At 49.8% G+C, this 21,764-nt stretch overlaps 2 protein-coding genes across 6 annotated transcripts in view; one reads left to right on the forward strand and one right to left on the reverse strand.

The window, feature by feature from the left end:
* The window catches only part of PELP1 (proline, glutamate and leucine rich protein 1), a 31,003-nt gene extending 20,408 nt beyond the window's left edge, over positions 1–10,595 (reverse strand). The window contains exon 1 of one of the 3 annotated variants that reach the window (XM_045527076.1): positions 10,575–10,595. Coding sequence is in view for 2 of the 3 variants with exons in the window: in XM_045527073.1 (XP_045383029.1) it covers positions 5,251–5,499 (249 nt within the window). In the remaining variant the exon portion in view is untranslated. Of the gene's footprint in view, positions 1–5,250; positions 5,572–10,574 lie in introns of those variants that run through there. The other 2 variants (XM_045527073.1, XM_045527075.1) reach the window with 2 other exon arrangements.
* On the forward strand, positions 10,137–19,102 carry ARRB2 (arrestin beta 2). Of its 3 annotated transcripts, XM_045527079.1 has the most exons (16): positions 10,307–10,395; positions 12,189–12,328; positions 13,219–13,249; positions 13,952–14,012; positions 14,124–14,168; positions 14,377–14,573; positions 14,868–14,927; positions 15,319–15,386; positions 15,521–15,656; positions 15,890–15,974; positions 16,272–16,344; positions 16,983–17,120; positions 17,873–17,956; positions 18,048–18,127; positions 18,241–18,295; positions 18,562–19,102. In XM_045527079.1, coding segments are annotated over exons 2-16 (1,209 nt in total). In that variant the 5' UTR covers positions 10,307–10,395; positions 12,189–12,326; the 3' UTR covers positions 18,656–19,102. The 3 variants fall into 3 exon arrangements, with proteins under 3 accessions (XP_045383034.1, XP_045383035.1, XP_045383036.1); XM_045527078.1 differs by lacking the exon at positions 12,189–12,328 and having other exon boundaries at positions 10,137–10,395; XM_045527080.1 differs by lacking the exons at positions 10,307–10,395; positions 12,189–12,328 and adding an exon at positions 11,788–11,866.
* Positions 19,103–21,764: the final 2,662 nt, after the last annotated feature.

The following is a 21,764-nucleotide window of genomic DNA, read 5'->3' on the forward strand; positions in this document are numbered from 1 at the left end:
GTACAAAAATATTTTCTTTCTTTATACCCTTATTCTGTAAGGTCTTTTCCTACTTTTAGTTTTTTAAAACTGTTTAAAACTAAGACACATTTTCAAGCCAACTTAAAAAGATGGGGGGAAAAAAACAAAAAAAAAAACCTAAGACACAAACACATACAATAGGCTAGGCTTACACAGGGTCAGGATCAACAATATCACTGTCTTCCACCTTCATGTCTTGTCCCACTGGAAGGTCTTCTGGAGCAATAACACTCATGGAGCTGTCAACTCCTATGATAACAATGTCTTCTTCTGGAATACCTCCTGAAGGACCTGCCTGAGACTGGTTTGGTTTTTTTTTGGGGGGGGGGAGGGTTCTTTTTTGAGATAGGATCTTGCTCTGTCACCTGGGCTAGAGTGCAATGGCATCATCATAGCTCACTGCAACCTCAAACACCTGGGCTCAAGCAATCCTCCTGCCTCAGCCTCCCAAGTAACTGGGACTACAGGCACATGTCACCATGGCCAGCTAATTTTTCTATTTTTTGTAGAGACAGGGTCTCACTATGTTGCTCAGGCTGGTATATCAAACTCCTGGCCTCAAGTGACACCCCCCCCACCTTGGCCTCCCAAAGTGCTAGGATTACAAGTATGAGCCACTGCACCTGGCCCGGAGGCTGTTTTACAGTTAACTTTTTTCCTTTGTAAGTAGCAATACAGACTAAAATAACAATAAATAGTAAATACATAAACCAGTAACATAGTTATTAACAAGTATTATGTATTATACATAATTGTATGTGCTATACTTTTATACAACTGGCAGTGCAACGGATTTCTCTACACCAGCATCACCACAAACATGTGAGTGATGTATTGCACTACGACATCATGATAGTTATGTCATTAGGAAACAGGAATTTTTCAGCTCCATTATAATCTTATGGGACCATCACTGCATATGCTGTTCAGCACTGACTGAAACATTGTTATGTGGCACATGACTCTACTTGTGTAAGTGGGGAGGGGATGGGTCTAATGCACAAGGAGAGGGTTGGCCTTAGATAAGAGCATGGACAGCTCATCCCTAGTAATGGGAGGGAAGGCAGAGCATATAGGCACAGATGCAAGTAAGCTGGTAGATACGGTGGTGGGAGCCTGTGGAAATTCCCATCCATCTGTTTCTACTTTCTCAGTGAAATGAGAAGGTCATCAGCTAAGAATGAGGATGGAGAAAAGTTTTCAAAGGTTTAAAAAGAAGGAGGCACAAAATAGTTCTCTAGGAAAATGGAAACGTAACAGGATTGCTAGGCAACACTAAGGGTCCACTTGAGATGATAATGGCCATGAATTTAAACTGAAAGCAATCAGCAAGGATATATGTTTTTCTCCAACTGTACTGAGCTATGCAGGTGCAGGCACAGAATACAGCTGGATTTAACAAGGACAGGGTATTACTAAGCAAGTACAATGAAGGGAGAGAGAGGCAAGGAAGTGATTAAAATGAACCATGGGATTTAAACTGGGTAAGAAGCAAACAGAGAACACAAAAAATAGTATGTTAATTTCTTTCAAATAGTGATAAATGCTAGGAAAGAAACAAAACAGTAATGGGAGAGAATGACTGGAAGGGAGGGGACTATTTTAAGACAGAGTGGTCAGGAGAGAATCCTCTAAAATGGTGGCATTTATTTTGAGACCTAAATGAGAAGCAGCTCACCTCCCCTTGAGTTTCTCAGCAAAGAGCAAAGGAATTGAGGAGCAAATTGGCCTCAGCATGCTCTAGAAATGAGATAAGCCTGGGTGGCTGGAATACAGTCCAGACAAGCAGGGAATCAAAGGAGATGAGGTCAAGAGGTAAACAGAGGACACATTATGTACACCCTCATGCAATAAGTTACTGTACAGTTTCAAACAGAATACTGTAGTCTTACTGATATGTTTAAAAAGATAATTAGCTACTGGCTGGAGAAAAGGACAGTACTAAGCCTTGGGGATACAAGACAGAACTGCCTCTGTCCTTCAAAGAACATATAGCTATTTCTGAATGGCCTTTTTTTTTGTTTGTTTGAGACAGAGTCTTGCTCTGTTGCCCGGGCTAGAATACCGTGGCATCAGCTTAGCTCACAGCAACCTCAAACTACAGGGCTCAAGTGATCCTCCTGCCTCAGCCTCCTGAGTAGCTGGGACTACAGGCGCATGACAGGCTAATTTTTTTCTATTTTTAGTAGAGACAGGGTCTCACTCTCACTCAGACTGGTCTTGAACTCCTGAGCATACCCAATCCTCCCACCTCAGCCTCCCAGAGTGCTAGCATTACAGGTATGAGCCATCACACCCAGCCCTGAATGGCATTTGTCAGAAAAAAATAATTCTCTTAAAAAAGAACATATAGTTATAGAAGAAATGATATCTGGGATTTGCTTTAAAATGCTCCAGCAGGAAAAAATTTAAAAAGGCAGAGTTGAGGAATGAAGATTGGCAAATGTTCACTGTTAAATTTTGATGATAGGGACAGCATGGGGGGGTGGTTCAAAATATTGTATATGTCTGAAATTTCACATAAGTTTTAATTACATACACTAGTTGTGTGAGTGTGGAAGAGGGAAGTCATACATACATATGAAACAGTACAATAAAGAGCTGTTAATCACAAGTAGTCAGGAAAGGCTTCCAAGAGGCAGTAAGAAAGAAGAAGAAAATGAAATTGTGGGGGGAGGGAGACGGCACAAGGAGGAATTCCAAGAGAACATAAGTGCAAAGGCCCTGAGGCAAGAAAGCTGAGATATTAAAGGATTTTAAAAGGCTGCAAACAGGATCAGAATTTTACTTTAAACTCCAGCTACTGTCAGGGGAATGAATTAAAGAGGGCAATAATGAAGGGAAAGAGACCAGTTAGAAGCCCGTTGTTATAATTCAAGCTATAATAGAAATTGGGCACTATGTTACAGTAATTCCATTTTGGAACTACTGACTTTGTGGCACCTGTGGAAAAGCCAAGTTGGTAGATGGGTGGATCAAACAATGGATCTTTCTCTCAAGCTCCAGGCCTATTTACTTATCCTCAATTTCTAATCCTGACTAGAAATTCTCTGACGGAAAGGAACATGTCTTACTTATCTACCTAGAGATCAGGAACAGTACCTAAAACATAAGATACTCAATAAATGTTTGCTGAATGAAAATCTACGGGCAAGCCAGGGAAACCCTCCACATGATCCCATGTATCGAGGATCCAAAAGAAGAGACATAAGTAGAAAAAAATTCAAGGCAAGATGCACCCAGAAATGCGGTACAGAAAGTATTACAGGGGGACCCTAGTTTCCCACATCACTCTTGGCTTCTTTACTCAAAATTCTTCTAGACTTTAGACATTCAGGGAAAATAAGCAAGAAATAAGTTCATGTAGGTAGCACTGAGGGAGAAGAAGTCTTGAAAGAGATGATTAAAGAAATCACACATTTATAGGCACGATGGATAATATTTCACAAATACTTATGAAAGGCCGGGCAGTGGCTCACACCTGTAATCCTAGCACTCTGGGAGGCCTAGGCGGGTGGATCGCTCGAGATCAGGAGTTCGAGATCAGCCTGAGCAAGAGCAAGACCCCGTCTCTACTAAAAATAGAAAGAAATGATCTGGCCAACTAAAATATATATAGAAAAAATTAGCTGGGCATGGTGGCGCATGCCTGTCATCCCAGCTACTCGGGAGGCTGAGGCAACAGGATTGCTTAAGCCCAAGAGTTTGAGGTTGCTGTGAGCTAGGCTTACGCCACGGCACTCACTCTAGCCAGGGCAACAAAGTGACACTCTGTCTCAAAAACAAAAAACAAAAAACCAAATACCTATGAAAGAAAAGATATTTCTGCATCTGCTTTCAGATAGCGAAAACAGAAAAAAACCACCATCCTAATATAACTGAGGAAAGAGAGCAACATGAATTAGAAGGTGATTTAGAGAGAAAATATATAATCAGCTCCTGCCTCTGAAACTGGGCTTAGATACCAGAGACATAGTTTTGTTACCCTCAACGATGAGGAAGACTAACAAATGAGGAGTGATGTTAAAGACTAACAAACTGATAAATCTGGGGCCAAGATTACTGAACCACCCAGGAGGCTGTGACAACCCTCATCCTGGAAGGAAGTACAAAGCTGGAAAGCTCCCACGAATGAAGGGGTGGAAAAGGAAGACTTCATGTATATGGGTCTTGAAAGATAGCAATAATTTGAGGGTTAGTAGGAGAGAGAGGGTAGGACATAATTAAAGGAGCAACTAACATAGACAAGACACATGTGTTCTTAGAATCAGTGCCCTCACCAAGGCAAGATGATGGGGGTTCAAGTTAGGATGGGGCAATGGGAAAGAAATGGAAAGGAGTGAACAGATCTGAAAGCTTCTCAGAATAAAATCAAGAGGACTTAATAGATTGTTTATGGAGGTGTGTGGGAATGCTCACGATGACAATTAGGTTTCTAGCTTGCAGAACTAAATGGATGTTAGATTCTGCTCTTACAATAATCCAAAATATCCTTCTAACACAACCTACAAAGCTCTGCACGACCTGACCACTGCCTACTCACCTCACGAGCCTCACCTCTTCGCACTCTCTTCCCCTCCACATCTGAGCCCCAGAAACAAAGCTCTGTTTTTCAGTTCTATTCTACCATAGGGCCTTCCCATATGAGTCTTTGACTGAAACGCCTTTCCCACTTTTTTCCCTACCCAACCCCTATTCATCCTTAGAGTCTCAGTTTAAACCCCAGTTCTTTTGGAAAATTTCTGCAATTTTCCGGATTAGGTTAGAGGCCCTCTGCTACTCAATTCTCATCATGTTCATCGCCATCACGGCTGTAATTGGAACGCACAGAACAGTATCTGGCCTAGAGTAAGAGCTCGGTAAATTTCTACTGTTGAATATGCCCATTAACTTAGTCGAAACAATCCCCAAAACAGGTATCTCCAGAGGAAAATGATGCTTTAGGTCATACTCTAGTGAATGACCGGGCCTAGAATCTAATCCATTCCTGTGTGTCTACCAACAGCCTAGCAACAGAGAAATAAGGCCCATTTTTCCCCCCAGAGAAACTCACGGCGTTTAAAGGAGAAATACGTGAATCTCGTCTGGACTGATACCTGGATCCCTTTTCTGCCCTCCGTTCTCCTCCCCTCAACCTCCACACTGCAGCTGCAGTGCACCATAATCCCGGCGCAGAGGTGCGGGACCAACCTTCCCACACGGCCGCGAGCACGGGGGCCACGGACTCACCTGGGCCCCGCCTACGGTCCCATGAAGCCGCAACAGGCACATGAGCCCGGGCAAATGTGGGGCCGAGCGGGCCGGGGGATGCACGGGAGCAACGGTGGGCCCCGTTCGTGGCTGTAGCAACCCGGAAACGCTCTCCAGCAGCAGCAGGCGGAGGCGCGGGCCCGAGCTCACTGCCGAAAGGCCCCCAGTCCCGCCGGGAACCCCAGCCGCGGAGCCCGTAGAGGGCCCACTAAGAACGGCTGCCGCCATCTTCCCCCAGGCTCTAGTGGTGGCGTGGCGCGATGACGCAAACACACCGCGACGGACGCTTGGTGGGCAGGGGGCGTGAGGAGGGGTCTGTGGTCCTGCGCACTGGGGGAAAGGAGGTTGGATTTTCTAGCTCAGATCGGGAAGGAGCATGCGCGGGGTAAAGGCGCTCGGGCGCCAAGACGGCGGGCGAGCAGTTCCTGCAGTGTTGAGGGATGGCGGGAGGGACGGGCTGAGGGCGGGAGGGACGGGCTGAGGGCGGGAGGGACGGGCTGAGGGCGGGTCGGAGGCGGTCCCGTGGTGTTTGAGGTACACGTGGTCCGGACAAAAGGCGCCAGAGTCCGAAAGATGTTCCCTTGAGCAAACGGAGTCTCAGGACACTTTCTGTGTAGGAATTAGTAATATCCACGAGGGAACTGCAACTTCAGAAATTATACAAGGCCGGGCGCAGTGGCTCACGCCTGTAATCCTAGCACTCTGGGAGGCCGAGGCGGGTGGATCGTTTGAGCTCAGGAGTTCGAGACCAGCCTGAGCAAGCGCGAGACCCCGTCTCTACTAAAAAAATAGAAAGAAATTAGCTGGACAACTAAAAATATATATATACAGAAAAAGTTAGCCGGGCATCGTGGCGCATGAATCCCAGCTACTTGGGAGGCTGAGGCAGGAGGATTGCTTGAGCCCAGGAGTCTGAGGTTGCTGTGAGCTAGGCTGACGCCAGGGCACTCCAGCCCGAGCAACAGAGTGAGACAATGTCTCAAAAAAAAGAAAAAATGTATACAATATACGCGCCTTGCGAAAACAAATTCAAACAATACAGAAGGGCATAAAGTAAAAACAGAAACCTGCTTATCCCCCCCTTCCCCTCTAACGTGTGTACTTTCCTAATATTAGTCTGCGCACAAGCACATAAAGTCATAGTTTTGTTTTACAAAAGTAGGGGCTGCACTTGGCTTTTATCATTTAGTATATATTCTGGGCTTACACTACTTTTTTTTAGTCCTCATGGCAGCTCCAGGAGATACCCCGATGGTACAATGAAATGGGCGCACTGTGGTTCAACAGTTCTGTTGCTGAATACTTAACGGCTGCCCTAGTTTTTCACTAATACTAACACTGTAGTGAACACCTTAATACCTCTGTCTTTGTGTGATTATTGGATTCAAATCCAAGAGTCATCTTTTTTCCTCTTATTTATTGCTCTATGTAATCCTTCAAGTCCTGGCATTCTGCCTCCAAAATACATTAATCCAATAGGATTAACTTTTCTCTATCACCAGTGCTACTCTGGTCCAAATCACTATTCTCTCACATGGTCTCTTACAATAGCCTTTTACAAAGGCTTCTTCATTGCTTTTGCTTCTGTCTTGGCTCCCTGTAGTTCCTTCCCCACAACCAGAGCAGCAACCAGAGCCATGTTTTCAAAGGTAAACCAGTTCTTATCACTCCCTGCTTAAAGCCCTTCTGTGGCTCCCAAATGTGATGAGAATGAAATCCCATCTCTTCACTTAGGCCTACTTAGAATCTGCATGATCTGATTCATACCCACCTCCCTGACCTCAGCACATGCCATGAGTACCATTTTCCCTCTCTCCCCCTATTCTTGAGCCAAACTAGGCTTCTTTCTATCCTCCAGCAACACCCATTCCCACTTCAGGAACTTTGCACGTGCTGCTGAGTCTGCTGGAGAAATTGTCCTTTGATTCTATGTAACTGACACCATCTTGCCATCCATAGAGAGGGCTTCTTTTGAAGTAGCCCCCACTCCAACCCCCATCAGCCTCTATCACATTACCCTGATTAGTTTTTATAACTCATATCGTTATCAGAAATTTATTTACATCTGTATTTATTGATTATCTCTTCCGTCTAAAACACAAACTCCATGACAGAAATCCTTTCTCCTTCACTATTTTATTCCCATCACCTAGAACAATGCCTGGCACATAAACGGTACCCAATAAACATTTATTGAATACATAAATGAATGTATGCTGGAGGAAAGAGAATTCCTATTTTAAATTTTGATAGGAACTGGCAAAATACCCCTAGAAAGTTTGCATTGATTTACACCTCTGCCAACTACATAGGAAAGGATAGTGCTCTATATCTTATACACCACCCCAATTCTAACTTTATTTATCTTTTTAAATTTTGGCAATCTGAATGATGAAAAATGTGTCCTGGCCGGGTGCAGTGGCTCACGCCTGTAATCCTAGCACTCTGGGAGGCCGAGGCGGGCAGATTGTTTGAGCTCAGGAGTTTGAGGCCAGCCTGAGCAAGAGCGAGACCCTGTCTCTACTAAAAATAGAAAGAAATTATATGGACATCTAAAAATACATATAGAAAAAATTAGCCAGGCATGGTGGTGCATGCCTGTAGTCCCAGCTACTCAGGAGGCTGAGGCAGGAGGATCGCTTGAGCCCAGGAGTGAGCTAGGCTGACACCACGGCACTCTAGCCTGGACAACAGAGTGAGACTCTGTCTCAAAAAAAAAAAATGTGTCCTTATATTAACTTGTTTTCCCTGATCATTAGTGAAATGAAATAATTTTCATGTGTTTAGTAGACATTTATATTCATTGTTTATTAATTATCTTTTCATGTTGTTTACCCATTGTCATATTTGGTTGTCTTTATTTTATTAATTTGTAGGAACTCTTTGTAGATATTGGAAATTATTCTTGTCTGTTATACGTGTTGCAAGGGGTTTCTACCAATTTGTCTTTTTATCTTATTTCTTGTTTTTTTAATGTCAGGGTTTTTTTGTTTGTTTGTTTTGCTGGAGTGCAGTGGTATCATCATAGCTCACTGCAACCTCAAACTCCTGGGCTCTAGCGATCCACCTGCCTCAGCCTCCCAAGTAGCTACGACTACAGGCGCCCACCACCACGCCTGGCTAATTTTTCTATTTTTTGTAGAGACAGGCTGCTCTTGCTCAGGCTGGTCTTGAACTCCTGAGCTCAAGTGATCCTCCCGCCTCTGCCTCCCAGAGGGCTAGGATTACAGTTGTGAGCCACCTGGCCCAGCCTTTTATTAGTTATCTTTTAATACAGTAGATTTCGTGTCATGCAGACCACTACCTTTCAGTCTCATCAGTCTTTAGATATAGATCTCATTATCTTCTTGTCATGATCCTTTAACAAAGGTCAAATTGGATAAAAGTGATTCGTGAGTCTAAAAGAAATGCATGATCTAAAGCTTGAAAAAAACTGAAGACTAAGCTTAGAAGGTGGTGATAGAACTGAGCGGTGGGAAGCTGGCAGTTGATGAGCAAGGCCTGTGTCTGAACCTAAAGATGATCTTAGGAACTACTTGAGTACACTATTTTTTGTTGCATGGAAAAGTGGAGGGAGAGGTGTGAAGTTATTCCATTTGGGGAAGATAGAGAGAGCATGGGAAAAAAGATGGACGAAGGAGAAATATCTTAGCTTCATGAGTCCAAAAACATCCCATTCACTAGACTCCCCCAAGTCCAGCCAATATGTTACCCCAGAAATGAGTTCTTAGTCTGACCCCTCCTATCCCTTCCACTCTAGCATTTATCATTTTCCCTTGGCTAGTTTACAGCAGTCTTGCCCCACTCCCTCCACCCTCCACATTGCCCAGAATTATCTTCCAAAAAGAGAAACCTCATCATGCCACCTCTCTACTTAAAAAACCATGACTGGTTCCACGTGTCCTTCTGCAGGGCCCTCCTCAGTCTCGTTCCTTACCAGCTCTACAAAAATCCTCCACAACCTGTTCCAGTCTTATCTCTCCTGCCGTCTAACCCCACCAACACTTCAGAACAGGATGTGCCTTGCCTTTTTCTCTCTTCGGAATGCCCTTTCTCGACTCCTGTCTATCCTTCATAAAGAGCGTCCTCAAATGTTCCCTTTTCTGGACAGCCTGCACTCCCTCCACCCCCACCCTCGCCAAGCGCTGTTAATGGCTTTGTCTTCTGAGTCATACCTCTATTATAGCATTCCTGGGATCATAATACCTGTTTATGAGTCTCTTCGACTATACTAGGAAAGCAGGGGCCATGGTAATTCATGTGTGTCCCCGCTGCTTGGCATAGTGACTAGCACAAAATAGGCATGCATGGATGGATGGACAGATGGATGGATGGATGGATGGGTGGGTGAGTGGGTGGATGTTAGCTGGGATGGGTGGGCGAAGGAGATGGATAGTCAGAGAAATTAGAAAAGGGAACTGTGCAGCGATCAAAGGCAGACACCAGGGGGAGCCGAGACTCCACAATAAAGAAGCGGGAGGGCGGGCCAAAGACGGCTGCATGCTCTGAGGTGAGCGGGTGAGCAGCGCGCGCTGAAGCAAACATCACGCAACTGGAACCGCTCACCCACGTGTGCATCCCCTCATCCTGCTTCCCCAGACTGTGTCTGAGCTCATCCCACCACCCTCCACCGCCCCCGTTGCCTACACAGCCACCGAGAAAGCAAACAAAGGGGAGGGGACCCCTGCAGGGTTCTGGCCGCCAGGAGGGCTTTAATCTCCTGGAAGGCGGGCGCCTTCGTTTAAGGGGGCCCAATCAGCTTCTAAGGGGTCGCGGAGGGGGCGGGGAGAGCAGGAGCCGGGACGGCGCGCAGGGCAGAGCTGCCCGGGAGGGACGGAGCGCGGAGGCCGGGGCGGAGCCAGCCACCGCGCGTGTCTGCGAGGGGAGGGCGGCAGCGCCGCGGCGCGCGCGAGCCGGCTGACGCATCTGGCCGCGGTTCTCCGGGACCAGAGGAGGGGGCCCGGAGCGGAGGGGGAAGAGGAGAAAGAGCGGAGGGTGCGCGTGCGCAGTGGCGCGGGGAGGAGCAGGGACCTGGCTGCAGGCGAGAAGGCTGCAAGCGAGCCGCGAGCCGAGCGGGCGGCGGGCGGCGGGCGCGCGCACCATGGGGGAGAAACCCGGGACCAGGTAAGGGAGGTGGGGCCACGCAGCTGGGCAAGGGCGGCGGCTCGGGGCGGGTGCTGGGATGGTCCCCAGACAGGGACACGGGAGAGAGAGAATCCGGGGGCCGGACGCCTGGGTCCCTAGGGGACAGCCATCCGCGGCCGCATGAGTAGGTCCTCGAGGATAATGTGGGGGACGCATACCCGGGCCCCTGCAGAAAGCAAGGCCTGAAGGGGATCAGAAAGCCGGCGTCCGGGTTCTCGCAGGGATCTGGGGGCCAGACTACTGTGTTCTCCCGTGCAGGCTGCGATGCAGGGACAGAGGAAGGAGGAGCAGGTGGCTGGCCCCAAGGGGTGCTGTATGGGAGGCTGGATGCCAGGAGGGGGATCCCCTCTAGACTCGTGCTGAGCCAATGGAAAGCCTCCTGTCCAATACCCTACAGGCAGTTGGGCTGCCCACACCTGTCCCAAGGGCTGGGTGGCTCCTCTTTCAAACTTCTGCCTTCCCTTGGGTTGCTAGGAGCAACAGCTTCATCTTGGGGGCGCAGAGTGGGTGACGACCCTCCACGAAATTGGACCTTATCCCTCTCCCCCAGGTGGGGGGAAGCAGTATCTGCCCTGGGCCCACATCCACTCCCCGGATGTTTTCTGTGCAATCGAGGCTCCTTCCTTCCACTGACACCCCGAGTTCTCTTTTTTTGGTCTCTAGCAAAATCCACTTCCTGTTGTGACTCAACACCCCCAAGGGGGCAGGGGGGTGAATGCCTGAGTCCCAGGGGAGCAGGAGCAAAAGAGGAAAAGGCAGGGGCTTTATGCCTCAATCCAGAGGGGATCAGGAATGGGGGGCTAGTCCTGAGCTGTCACTTGTTCTGCAAAACATCACATCAACTCCACTACTTCTCAGTCATACAGTATGAGAACCCAGGTTTCTAAGCATCAAGTAGACAAGTATCAGAGATGATCAGAGGGAGGACTGGTGTCCTGGATTAGGGGTTAAACACCCCAGAGAAAGGGGAAGTCGCTGACTTGAGGGAGGCCCCTGATTTCCGTTATGTGGTTCAGGGAGGGGGAAAGATGGACCAAAGAGGGACTGCTGACTTGGCACAATTCCCCTCACCCCTATCAAATTCTAGGCCACAGGAAATGAAAAGTAGGAAGTGTGAAGGGGCATCTGCTTCAACTGACCCCTCTCACTGGGCACCTCCCTGGTCATCCCCACAGTCTGCCTCCTTGGCCACTCTCGGTATATGCACACTGCTCCTCCCTAGCCTGGCAGGAGGTGGCTGGGTTAGGATCCAAAGGGCAGGTGCCCTGCAGCTGCTCCAGGGCAATTGCCCCAGAGCCACACTCCAGTTGGCCAACTGATTGTGGCTGTCACAGCACTCTGCCAGGGCTCCGAATGGGAGGAAACACTGGGACAAAGAGAAAACCAGAAGCAAAGGGGAGGGAGAGCCTGGATGATGCCATAGCAATCAGCCCCCAAGTTGGGACTAAAGGTAGTGTGTTTATTCTAGCTGCCACCATATCAATGTTTACTCTCCTTTATTGGTTGGGGATACCTGGGGCCCTCTGTACCCTTTGCCTTCTGACCTTTGGACAACTTGGCCTTCTGGGAAGAAGGGACAAGTGAAGTTGTAGCAGGAGCTGGGGTGGTGGAGTTAAAGAAGACATAGGCCAGTTAGTTGGCAGGATATCAGTTTCTACCATCTGGGGACGCTTTCTTGGGATCACTGCTGAGACAGTGGATTGGCACTTCAAAGAACAGGCCCACAATCAGCCAGAGCACTGGGGTCCTCAGATAGTTCCCTACCCTCCCAGCAACAGGTGGAGTCCAGGCTTAGATTGTTTCAGCAACTGGAAAGTGAATCTCCTTCAATTCAACAAACAATTGATGCCGACTACAGAGACCAATAGCGATTAAGAGCATAGACTCAGACCCAGACTGCCTTTGTTTATATGTGAGTTCCACCATTTACACTCTCTGTGACCTTGGACAAAATACTTGACCTCTCTGCACCTCAGTTTCCTCACCTGTAAAAATAGGGATATTAGGGCCTGTGTCATTGGGTTGTTAGAGTATTAAATGAAATAACACACTTGAAACACTTGGAACAGTGCTGGGCACAAAGTATTCACCCAATAATGTTAGCTGGCACCTTCATCTTCATCACAGGGCTGGCACTGTGCTGGGGGTGCCTAAATGAATAAGGCCTCTGAGGCGACCAGTCTAAGTAGAGAGACAGATGATACACAGCTAACTGCCCTTGCATGCTATCACACCACAAATAAACCATAAACAGGGTGTGACAAAAACCCCAAACAAGGAGTGAACAGAGTCTGGGCTGGGTCTGCTTTCTAAAGGCTGGGCCTTGAAAGATGAATAGGCTTTTAAGCTGCTGAGGTCACAGATGGGGACAGTTGGAGGCTAATGGAGTAGGGTCAAACTTGATTAGTGCCTATGGTAGAAACCATTTTAGGGGCAAAGGCCAGGGCCACTGCTCTTCCACATACTCCAGCTGTTGGAGCTGCAGAGCAGATGGAGACATGGTTAGGTCCTACCCAGACACTGCTGCAACCTGCCCATTCAGGTCCCTTCTGGGGGAGGTCCTCTGGGAAGGGTCGGAGTGGTTCCTGGGGCAACCAGCAGCCACCCTGGCTGCTGTGTTGGAAATATTAAGGACCGTCTGGGAAGAAGTGGGAGGGGGCAGAGCTGGGCAAAACCTCGAACCCTCTAGACAGGAACCCTGGGTGAGCTCTGCTTCTCAGATGGGGGAGGGATAAGGTCCTGGTGTGGGGGTCCCTGCTGAGTCTGAGGGAGGCAGTGGGGTTTCCCTTTCTGTTTTGTTAGGGTCTTCAAGAAGTCCAGCCCTAACTGCAAGGTGAGTCTCCCACAGTGCTTGTCCTTTTGACCCTCCCTGGGCCCTAACAAAGCCCAGCCTGCCCCTAGACAATCCCCAGGCCCTAGCTCCCCACTTCCTGTGACAGCCAAGAGCTGACTTCCTTCCCTCCTGAAGCCCCTTGCCGCGGTGGCTGCTCTGCCTGAGCCAGCCACAGGGTTGGTTTGGGGCAGGCCTGTGTCCCTAAGCAAACCAAAGGGGAGTAGGCCAGAAGCCACCCCTGTGCCTGTAGCCCCCTTAGGAGCTAACCCAAGGTGTCTGGGGCTGGGGAAAGTTAACAGCCCCCAGGCTATGGCCTGTTTATCCCAGAGCCCCTTAAGGGACCTAGTGAGGCTGACAGCTGCTCTCTAACTGGCTGGTTGGGCGGAGTCCTCCCTGAGGACCCCCCCACACACACATTCTCTCTTTGTGTGTGTGTGTGTGTCTCTCTTTCTCTCTCACCCTCACCCCTGACTGTTGTGGGCAGAGGTGTGAAAAGATTAGGGAGCAGCTAAAAGCCTAAAAGGTCAGGTAGTCTGGGAAACCCCACCACCCTCACTTCCTAACACTACTGGGAGGAAGACTGGAGAACTTCTTTCTTAGTAGGCCAGCCTGGGATCCCTAGATAGGGTGGCCCTTCTTGAGGGCGCTGATGCCTTGTCACCATGCCCCCCAATCTTCCCTGTGACCCCTTGACATCCTCAGCTCACCGTGTACTTGGGCAAACGGGACTTTGTAGATCACCTGGACAAAGTGGATCCTGTAGGTAAGTTTTCCCAAAAAGTGACAGCTCGTCCTCTAAGAGGGGAAGAGGTTCCTAGGCCCAGGAATGGGGGAGAGGCCCTTTCAGGAAATGAGCCTGTGTGTCCCTTCCTAGATGGTGTGGTGCTTGTGGACCCTGACTACTTGAAGGACCGCAAAGGTACTGGCCCCAAGGGGAGGTAGGAGGTAGAGAAGTGAAATGGGCTGGCACTGGATGGGTGCCCCAGAGAGATGGAGGGCTGAGATGGGAGGCCGGAAGAGGATTCAGGCAAGTCTTGTGCCGCTGAGGGAGGAGCGGTGGCTGCCAGGTAGTGAGGGGATTGGGGAAGGGGGGCTCCTGACCACCCTCCCTTGCCCTCCCTTGCCAGTGTTTGTGACCCTCACCTGCGCCTTCCGCTATGGCCGCGAAGACCTGGATGTGCTGGGCTTGTCCTTCCGCAAAGACCTGTTCATCGCCACCTACCAGGCCTTCCCCCCAATGCCCAACCCACCCCGGCCCCCCACCCGCCTGCAGGACCGGCTGCTGAGGAAGCTGGGCCAGCATGCCCACCCCTTTTTTTTCACAGTGAGGATGCCCCCCACCCTCTGCAGGGCAAGGGGTCGGGAACTGTGTTTGGAGGGGTGGGTGAGGCACCTGTTAAGAGCAGATCTGGAAGAAACAGTGAGGCAGGGACACTAGTTCCACCTCCCTTCAGGGTCACACTGCATTCAGGAACACCTAGGCTCTCTGCCTCCTCCCTGGGGCCCCCTCCCTCTTCCTTTCTCATCCCCAGGGGTCCTATCTTCAGCCTCTTGAGATTGGGAGGAAGATCTGGGGGCTTTCTGGAGGGACTGAAGGCTCCTCTTTTCTCTGCCATAGATACCCCAGAATCTGCCCTGCTCCGTCACACTGCAGCCAGGACCAGAGGATACAGGGAAGGTATGAGCAGAACAGGGTCTGGTAGGAGTCTGGGAGCACAGCTGAGCCGTAGGGTGAACTGTCAAGAAGCCGGGTTGGGGCTGAGGGTGGGGCCTTGTCCCCCCTGGCAGTGGGGTATGTATGGTATGGCCACTGTATATATGTGACACTACCTCATCTGTTGACCTGCACGTACCTGGGCATGGGGGCTCCCCTTGCACTGCTGCCATCAAGCCTCTGCCAGGGGCTGGGCCCTGGGGAGGCAGAAGAAGAAAACTCAGTCCCCACGATCCTCAGATCATAATGGGGCAAGAGTCTGTGCCCAAGACAAGGGAAGAGGGGAGGAAGGAAGGGGAGTGTTAGCAGTGGCAGGGGCTGTGGATGACATGTGACCTTTTCTTCCCCTTCCAAGGCTTGCGGTGTAGATTTTGAGATTCGAGCCTTCTGTGCCAAATCACTAGAAGAGAAAAGTCACAAAAGGTGAGAGAAGCAACCTCCTCCATGGTATAACAATTCCTCACCCACTTCCAGAAGCCCCAGGCCCCTGTAGGAGGTGGAAGCAGAGATTTGGAGGTCTGAGAACCGACCCCTCCTACCCCTCACCCCTGCCCCAGGAACTCTGTGCGACTGGTGATCCGAAAGGTGCAGTTTGCCCCAGAGAAACCCGGCCCCCAGCCTTCAGCTGAAACCACACGCCACTTCCTCATGTCTGACCGGTCGCTGCACCTTGAGGCTTCCCTGGACAAGGAGGTGGAGTGTGAGAGGGTGACGGGGGTGCCACAATACAGGCCAGACCCTGGGGAGAGGGGTGAAGCCACATGTCAAGATGGCGTTTTCAAAGGAGGTTGCGTTGCCTGGGTGTGGAGAGTTGCTATGGGCTTGGGTTTAGAGGGAAGGGCAGAGCAGTGTGTATTGGGGGACACACTAGTAATGGTACCAGTGATAAAACAGATCCAACTCACATGACCCCCTCCCCTCAAAAGCTGTATTACCATGGGGAGCCCCTCAGTGTCAATGTCCACGTCACCAACAACTCCACCAAGACCGTCAAGAAGATCAAAGTCTCTGGTAGGAGGTGGGGGTTGGAAAGGGGTCTTGGGGGAGGGAGTTGCTGCACAAGTGGCTTTTGGTGTGATCTCAGCCCAGGCCACATCCCAGTGCAGGAGACCCACCAGGGCTCAAAGAATTAAGGTTGTTCCAGAAAGATATGTGGGGCCCCCACGTTTACTGCTTTGGAGAGGGCCATGTGTCGGGGGGGGGGGGTCAGGGAGCTGAGCCTGGGGCCCTTGCCATGTGGTCTGGAGCTGTGGTGTGGTGCTAGCCTACGCTCCATTCAGAGCTGTTTGACCTCGCCCTTCCCCACAGTGAGACAGTATGCTGACATCTGCCTCTTCAGCACCGCCCAGTACAAGTGTCCCGTGGCTCAGATCGAACAAGAGTGAGTATCAGAACAGACTCAGGCCCCAGGCTTAGGGGAGAAGAGTAGGACAGGAGAATGCGAGGTGCAGGGTAGAATTCTTCCTGAACCATCTGCACTTAAAAGGGCATTCCCTCCACAGCCAGGTAGCTCTGAGCTGTTAATTTTCCTGAGCAGGCCGGGCGCGGTGGCTCACGCCTGTAATCCTAGCTCTGGGAGGCCGAGGCGGGTGGATCGCTCGAGGTCAGGAGTTCGAGACCAGCCTGAGCAAGAGTGAGACCCCGTCTCTACTAAAAATAGAAAGAAATTATCTGGCCAACTAAAAAATATATATACAAAAAAATTAGCCGGGCATGGTGGCTCATGCCTGTAGTCCCAGCTACTAGGGAGGCTGAGGCAGTAGGATCGCTTAAGCCCAGGAGTTTGAGGTTGCTGTGAGCTAGGCTGATGCCACGGCACTCACTCTAGCCCGGGCAACAAAGTGACACTCTGTCTCAAAAAAAAAAAAAAAAAAAAAAATTTTCCTGAGCAGGTTGAGCCAAAACCTACTCCCCTGTGACCTTTGCCCAAGGAGAGAAGGGACTAGTGAGGGAAGGAGAGGCTGCCCCCTCACCCAGCCTGGCCCCTCTAACTCTTATTCTTTTATCCCTATCCCCCAGTGACCAGGTGTCTCCCAGTTCCACGTTCTGTAAGGTGTACACCATAACCCCACTGCTCAGTGACAACCGGGAGAAGCGTGGTCTCGCCCTGGACGGGAAGCTCAAGCACGAGGACACCAACCTGGCTTCCAGCACCATGTGAGGGGGCACTGGAGGGGGTCCCCTGCAGGCCAGGGGACAGACATTCATTCAGTGCTGTGTGCCAGGCTCTGTCCTAGGTGTCAGGGACGTATCAGTGAACAGAAGAGATGCAAAGATCTCTTACATCCTGGGAAAGGGAGGACAGACAGATCCCATCGGTGGTCAGATACACAGCGTGTTTAGTGACAAGTATGAAGGAGAAAAGCAAGGCAGAGAAGGGAGATATAAAGTACCGGGTGGGGGCACGGTGTGTAGGGCAGCTAGGGATGGCATAATACAGAGGTGAATTTTGAGTAAGGACCCAGAGGAAGTAGGTGCCATTGTGCCCTCAGGCAGCAGCCCCGGAGGTCTGCAGCTTCACAAAGAGCTGGATTTCACCTCCAGCGGTGCCTTTGTTCAGGGTTCTCACTGCACAACCACACGCAGCAGGCCTGGAGCCCCGTGTGGTGAGAATGAACTCTGTACGAGGAGAGGCGGAGGAGGTGAGGTCAGGGGCCAAGGGAGAGCTAAACAGTGCAAGGCTGTGAAAAGAGGAGGACGTCAGCTTTCACTGCTAGAGATGAGAGGCCACAGGAGGGCTCTGAGCAGGGGAATGCTGTGGCGTGCTTTACCATGGTGATCGCACAGCCCATGCTGCTGGAGCCCTGCAGCCCAGTATAGTTCTGCTCAGAATCCTGATGGGAGCCCCAAGGTGGGCTAGGTGACAAGGCAGAGGGCCCTGGTCCGACTGCCCCCACCCCCAATTGCAGCGTGAAGGAGGGTGCCAACAAGGAAGTGCTGGGAATCCTGGTGTCCTACAGGGTCAAGGTGAAGCTGGTGGTGTCTCGAGGCGGGTGAGTTCCACGGGGGAGCCCGGGTGGGGGTCTCAGTTGGTTCTCTCTGGCCCGGTGTCATCATCTTCATGCCGCCTCTCCCCCTCCCCAGGGATGTCTCGGTGGAACTGCCTTTTGTTCTTATGCACCCCAAGCCCCATGACCACATCACCCTCCCCAGACCCCAGTCAGGTGAGCATGCCACCCACCCCAGGGCCCTGAGAGGAGGGCCTGCAACAGGGCCAGAGGAGAAAAGCTGGTCCTTCCAGCACTCACCCACCCACCCCCTCTCCTCCTCCCCTCAGCTGCTCCAGAAACAGATGTCCCCGTGGATACCAACCTCATTGAATTTGATACCAAGTAAGAAACTCCTTCCCCTGCTTTGACCTCTTTGGACAAAGATTCCCACAACATTCATATCAGCCCTCGTACCTCCTATTTTCTTTTTCGGAGGGGAAGGGTGGTTGAAGCACCGAGATACCTCAGCCTTGTGAGGCTGCCTATTGCTGCCCTTGTTTGTCCCTTCTTGCAAATACCTCTGTCCCTGGTGGTGGGGAGGCAGGGAGTAGGAGGCTGAAAAAAGGGTCAGAAACCCCCACCTCACCCCCCTCCTTTCCACCACCAAGCTATGCCACAGACGACGACATTGTGTTTGAGGACTTTGCCCGGCTTCGGCTGAAGGGGATGAAGGATGACGACTACGATGACCAATTCTGCTAGGAACGGGAGCTAGAAGAAGGGAGTGGATGGTGCTGGGAGAGGTAGGGGCAGGACCAAGATCCCCACTGTCACTGAGGGGAGGTGTCCCAGCCTCTCTTCACTTCTGGCAGCTTCCTCAACCAGCCCCTTCACTCCCTTTCCCCTATTCCAACAAACGCACTGCACCCGTCTCTTGCTGAAAGTGGGCATTAATTTTTTGACTACAGCTCTGCTTCTCCAGCCCCCCAGTGGGTGGCAAGCTGTGTTCATCCCTAAATTTGTTGGAGGGGGACACTGAAAAGAGAAGTGATAGTAGGGAAAGGGGGAGAAAGAACTGTCACATTCAACCTCACACCAACACCCCCTCCTGTCACTCTCTCTGCCTCCCATTTGATAAGACCCTTGGCGGGGGCAAGGCTGTTTCTTTGTTTCCGAGCATAAAGAAGAAAATAAACCTTTTAATAAGCATGAGCGTGTATGTGTTCTCTGGAGCATTTAAAGAGTGTATAGTGTGCTCATCCATGGTTCTGTTAGCTGTGGGTGAGGACCCAAAAAGCACTTGACACACAGGCTACTGATAAATGTTTGCTGAATGACTGTGCTGTGCTTGTGTTTCAAGGTAAACACCAAAACATGATTTGGTCGGTCCAAATTCAAGGGTACACCTTGGTAAAGCCACAAAGTAAACTTGGTCATTTACAGGGGAAATAATAGCTAACTTCCCTGTAGACAAGACGCTCACGGGATCTGGGCAGGGCAGGCCCTTCCCTGTTGCAGCTGACACACATGACCGCATTGTGACCGAGTAGTATTCATTTCCATTGCTCCTTATGGTTGTTCAGGCAGTCCATTCCCGGGGATCAGTGGGACCGCAACTGCAGGCCTCTCCAGACAGAAGCCACACGCCATCTCTGTGGAGTCTGGTACTTACATCCTAACACAGAAGCCGAGGCCTTGGGGAGCCCAGAAAGTCATGCTGCTGTGAGCCAGAGTCCTCAGGCCTGCATCCTAGTGCAGCTCCTGTAGCTCAGCAGGCACTCCCTGAGGCTTGGCCCAAGCCCCAGGCTGGGCTGGAGGGAGTTAGCAAGGCTCCAAGGACATTTCTCACCTGTATCACCCACTCCCACTGCTGTAGCCCAACCTTTCTCTGCTTTTTCTCTCAAGGCTCCTTCATTCATTCTATGAACAATCTTGATTTGAATCCCTACTACATACCAGGCATGGTATAGGGATATAGCAATAGAACCAAAACAAACGTTAAATCATTCCCTAATTATCTCATTACAATATCCGTGCTTCAAAGGAAAGGTACAGGAGCTGTGAGAAGGCACCGCAGGGAGTTCTGACTTAGGCTGGGTTTAGGGGAAGATTTCCCTGGAGGAAGTGACCTTTAAGCAGAGAACTGAAAGATGAGGAGGAATTAGAGGACAGTGCAGGCATGAACATTCTGAGCAATGGCAACGTCATGTGTGAAGGTAGTAAGGAACAGAGCTCATTTTGGGGACTGAAATAGACCAGAAGGACTAGGACAGAAACAGCCAAAGGAAAATAGTTCCAGATGAGGCTGGTGAGGCAGATGGAGGCAGCTCATCCAGGCCATTAGTCTATGTTACAGCTCATGACATCTAATTAAATCATTATTTATCCACAGGCTTTAAGTGCTGCCAAAATGACCTTGCTTACCCCGCCACAGTAGCTGCCTCCCCTGTATACCCTGGACTTTATCATGTGGAGGAACTATCTCCTCTAAAACATTCACCTCCAGCATCACTCTGACTCCCACGAACCTGCTCCTTGACCTCTAAACCAATGGATCTCAAACTTTTTCAGGAGAATCAGAACCCTCTGGAAGGAATGATATACATCCAGAGTCTGGCTCCACCTTCCCAGAAACTAAGTCAGGAGATCCCAAGAAGAATCCATGAATCTAGATTTTTAATCAGCAATCACTTTGAGAAACAATGCTTTTTTTTAGCTTTTTATGTTTTTAATGTTTTTTAGAAGGTGATACATGTATATGGTTTTAAAAAAAAATCCAAACAGGCTGGGCATGGTGGCTGACACCTGTAATCCTAGCACTTTAGGAGGCCAAAGTGGGAAGATTGCTTGAGACCAGCCTGAGCAAGAGCAAGACCCTATCTCTACAAAAAAATAGAAAAATTAGCCAGGCGTGGTGGAGTGTGCCTGTAGGCTGAGGTGGGAGGATCACCTGAGCTCAGGTGTTCGAGGCTACAGTGAGCTATGATGATGCCATTACACTCTAGCCTGGACAACAGAGCAAGACCCTGTCTCAAAAAAAAAAAATCCAAATGGTATAAAACAGTTAATAGTAAAGGGCAGCTCCCTCCTGTCCAATCCCCTGCCCTCCATTTCTCTCTCACAGAGGCAGTCACTATCACCGGTTCCTTGATTACCCTTCCAAAGATACTCTGCATATTCAGCCGTACATGTGTGAATATATGTACTCACCATCTTATCATAAATACAGGTAGTAGCATACTATGAATTCTTCTACATCTTGCTCTTTTCACTTAATAGTGTATCTAGGAGAGCATCCTTAAGCACTACATACAGATCCACTGTATTCTTTTAAAGAACAGCTTTCCAACACCTAGAGGTCATTTATTTTTACCAGTTTCCTACTGATAGACATGTAGAATATCCACTATTTTGCTAATTCAAACAGTATTATGATAATTATCCTTGAAAATATGTTTTTGTGCACATGTGAAGTATATCTGTAGGACAAATTCTTAACAGTAGAATTGCTGGGTCAATGTCTTTCGAATTTGTACCTCATTTTTTATCTTAAAATGTGTACTTCAGTCGCATTTAGGGCTGGGCATGGTGGCTCACACCTGTAATCCTAGCACTCTGGGAGGCCGAGGCAGGCAGATTGTTTGAGCTCAGGAGTTCGAGACCAGCCTGAGGAAGAGCGAGACCCCCTCTCTACTAAAAATAGAAAGAAATTATATGGACAACTAAAAATATATATAGAAAAATCAGCTGGGCATGGTGGCGCATGCCTATAGTCCCAGCTACTCGGGAGGCTGAGGCAGGAGGATCTCTTGAGCCCAGGAGTTTGAGGTTGCTGTGAGTTAGGCTGACGACGCAGCACTCTAGCCCTGGC

Source organism: Lemur catta, chromosome 15, assembly GCF_020740605.2.
Source record: "Lemur catta isolate mLemCat1 chromosome 15, mLemCat1.pri, whole genome shotgun sequence".
NCBI classification, from domain to species: Eukaryota; Metazoa; Chordata; class Mammalia; order Primates; family Lemuridae; genus Lemur; species Lemur catta.

Excerpts from the sequence above, each read along its gene's own strand:
- ARRB2 (XM_045527078.1), top strand. The coding sequence starts at position 10,373 with ATGGGGGAGAAACCCGGGACCAG. Across the intron at positions 14,574-14,867 it reads CCCACCCCTTTTTTTTCACA|ATACCCCAGAATCTGCCCTG; the intron begins GTGAGGATGCCC and ends TCTCTGCCATAG. Across the intron at positions 15,657-15,889 it reads AGGCTTCCCTGGACAAGGAG|CTGTATTACCATGGGGAGCC; the intron begins GTGGAGTGTGAG and ends TCCCCTCAAAAG.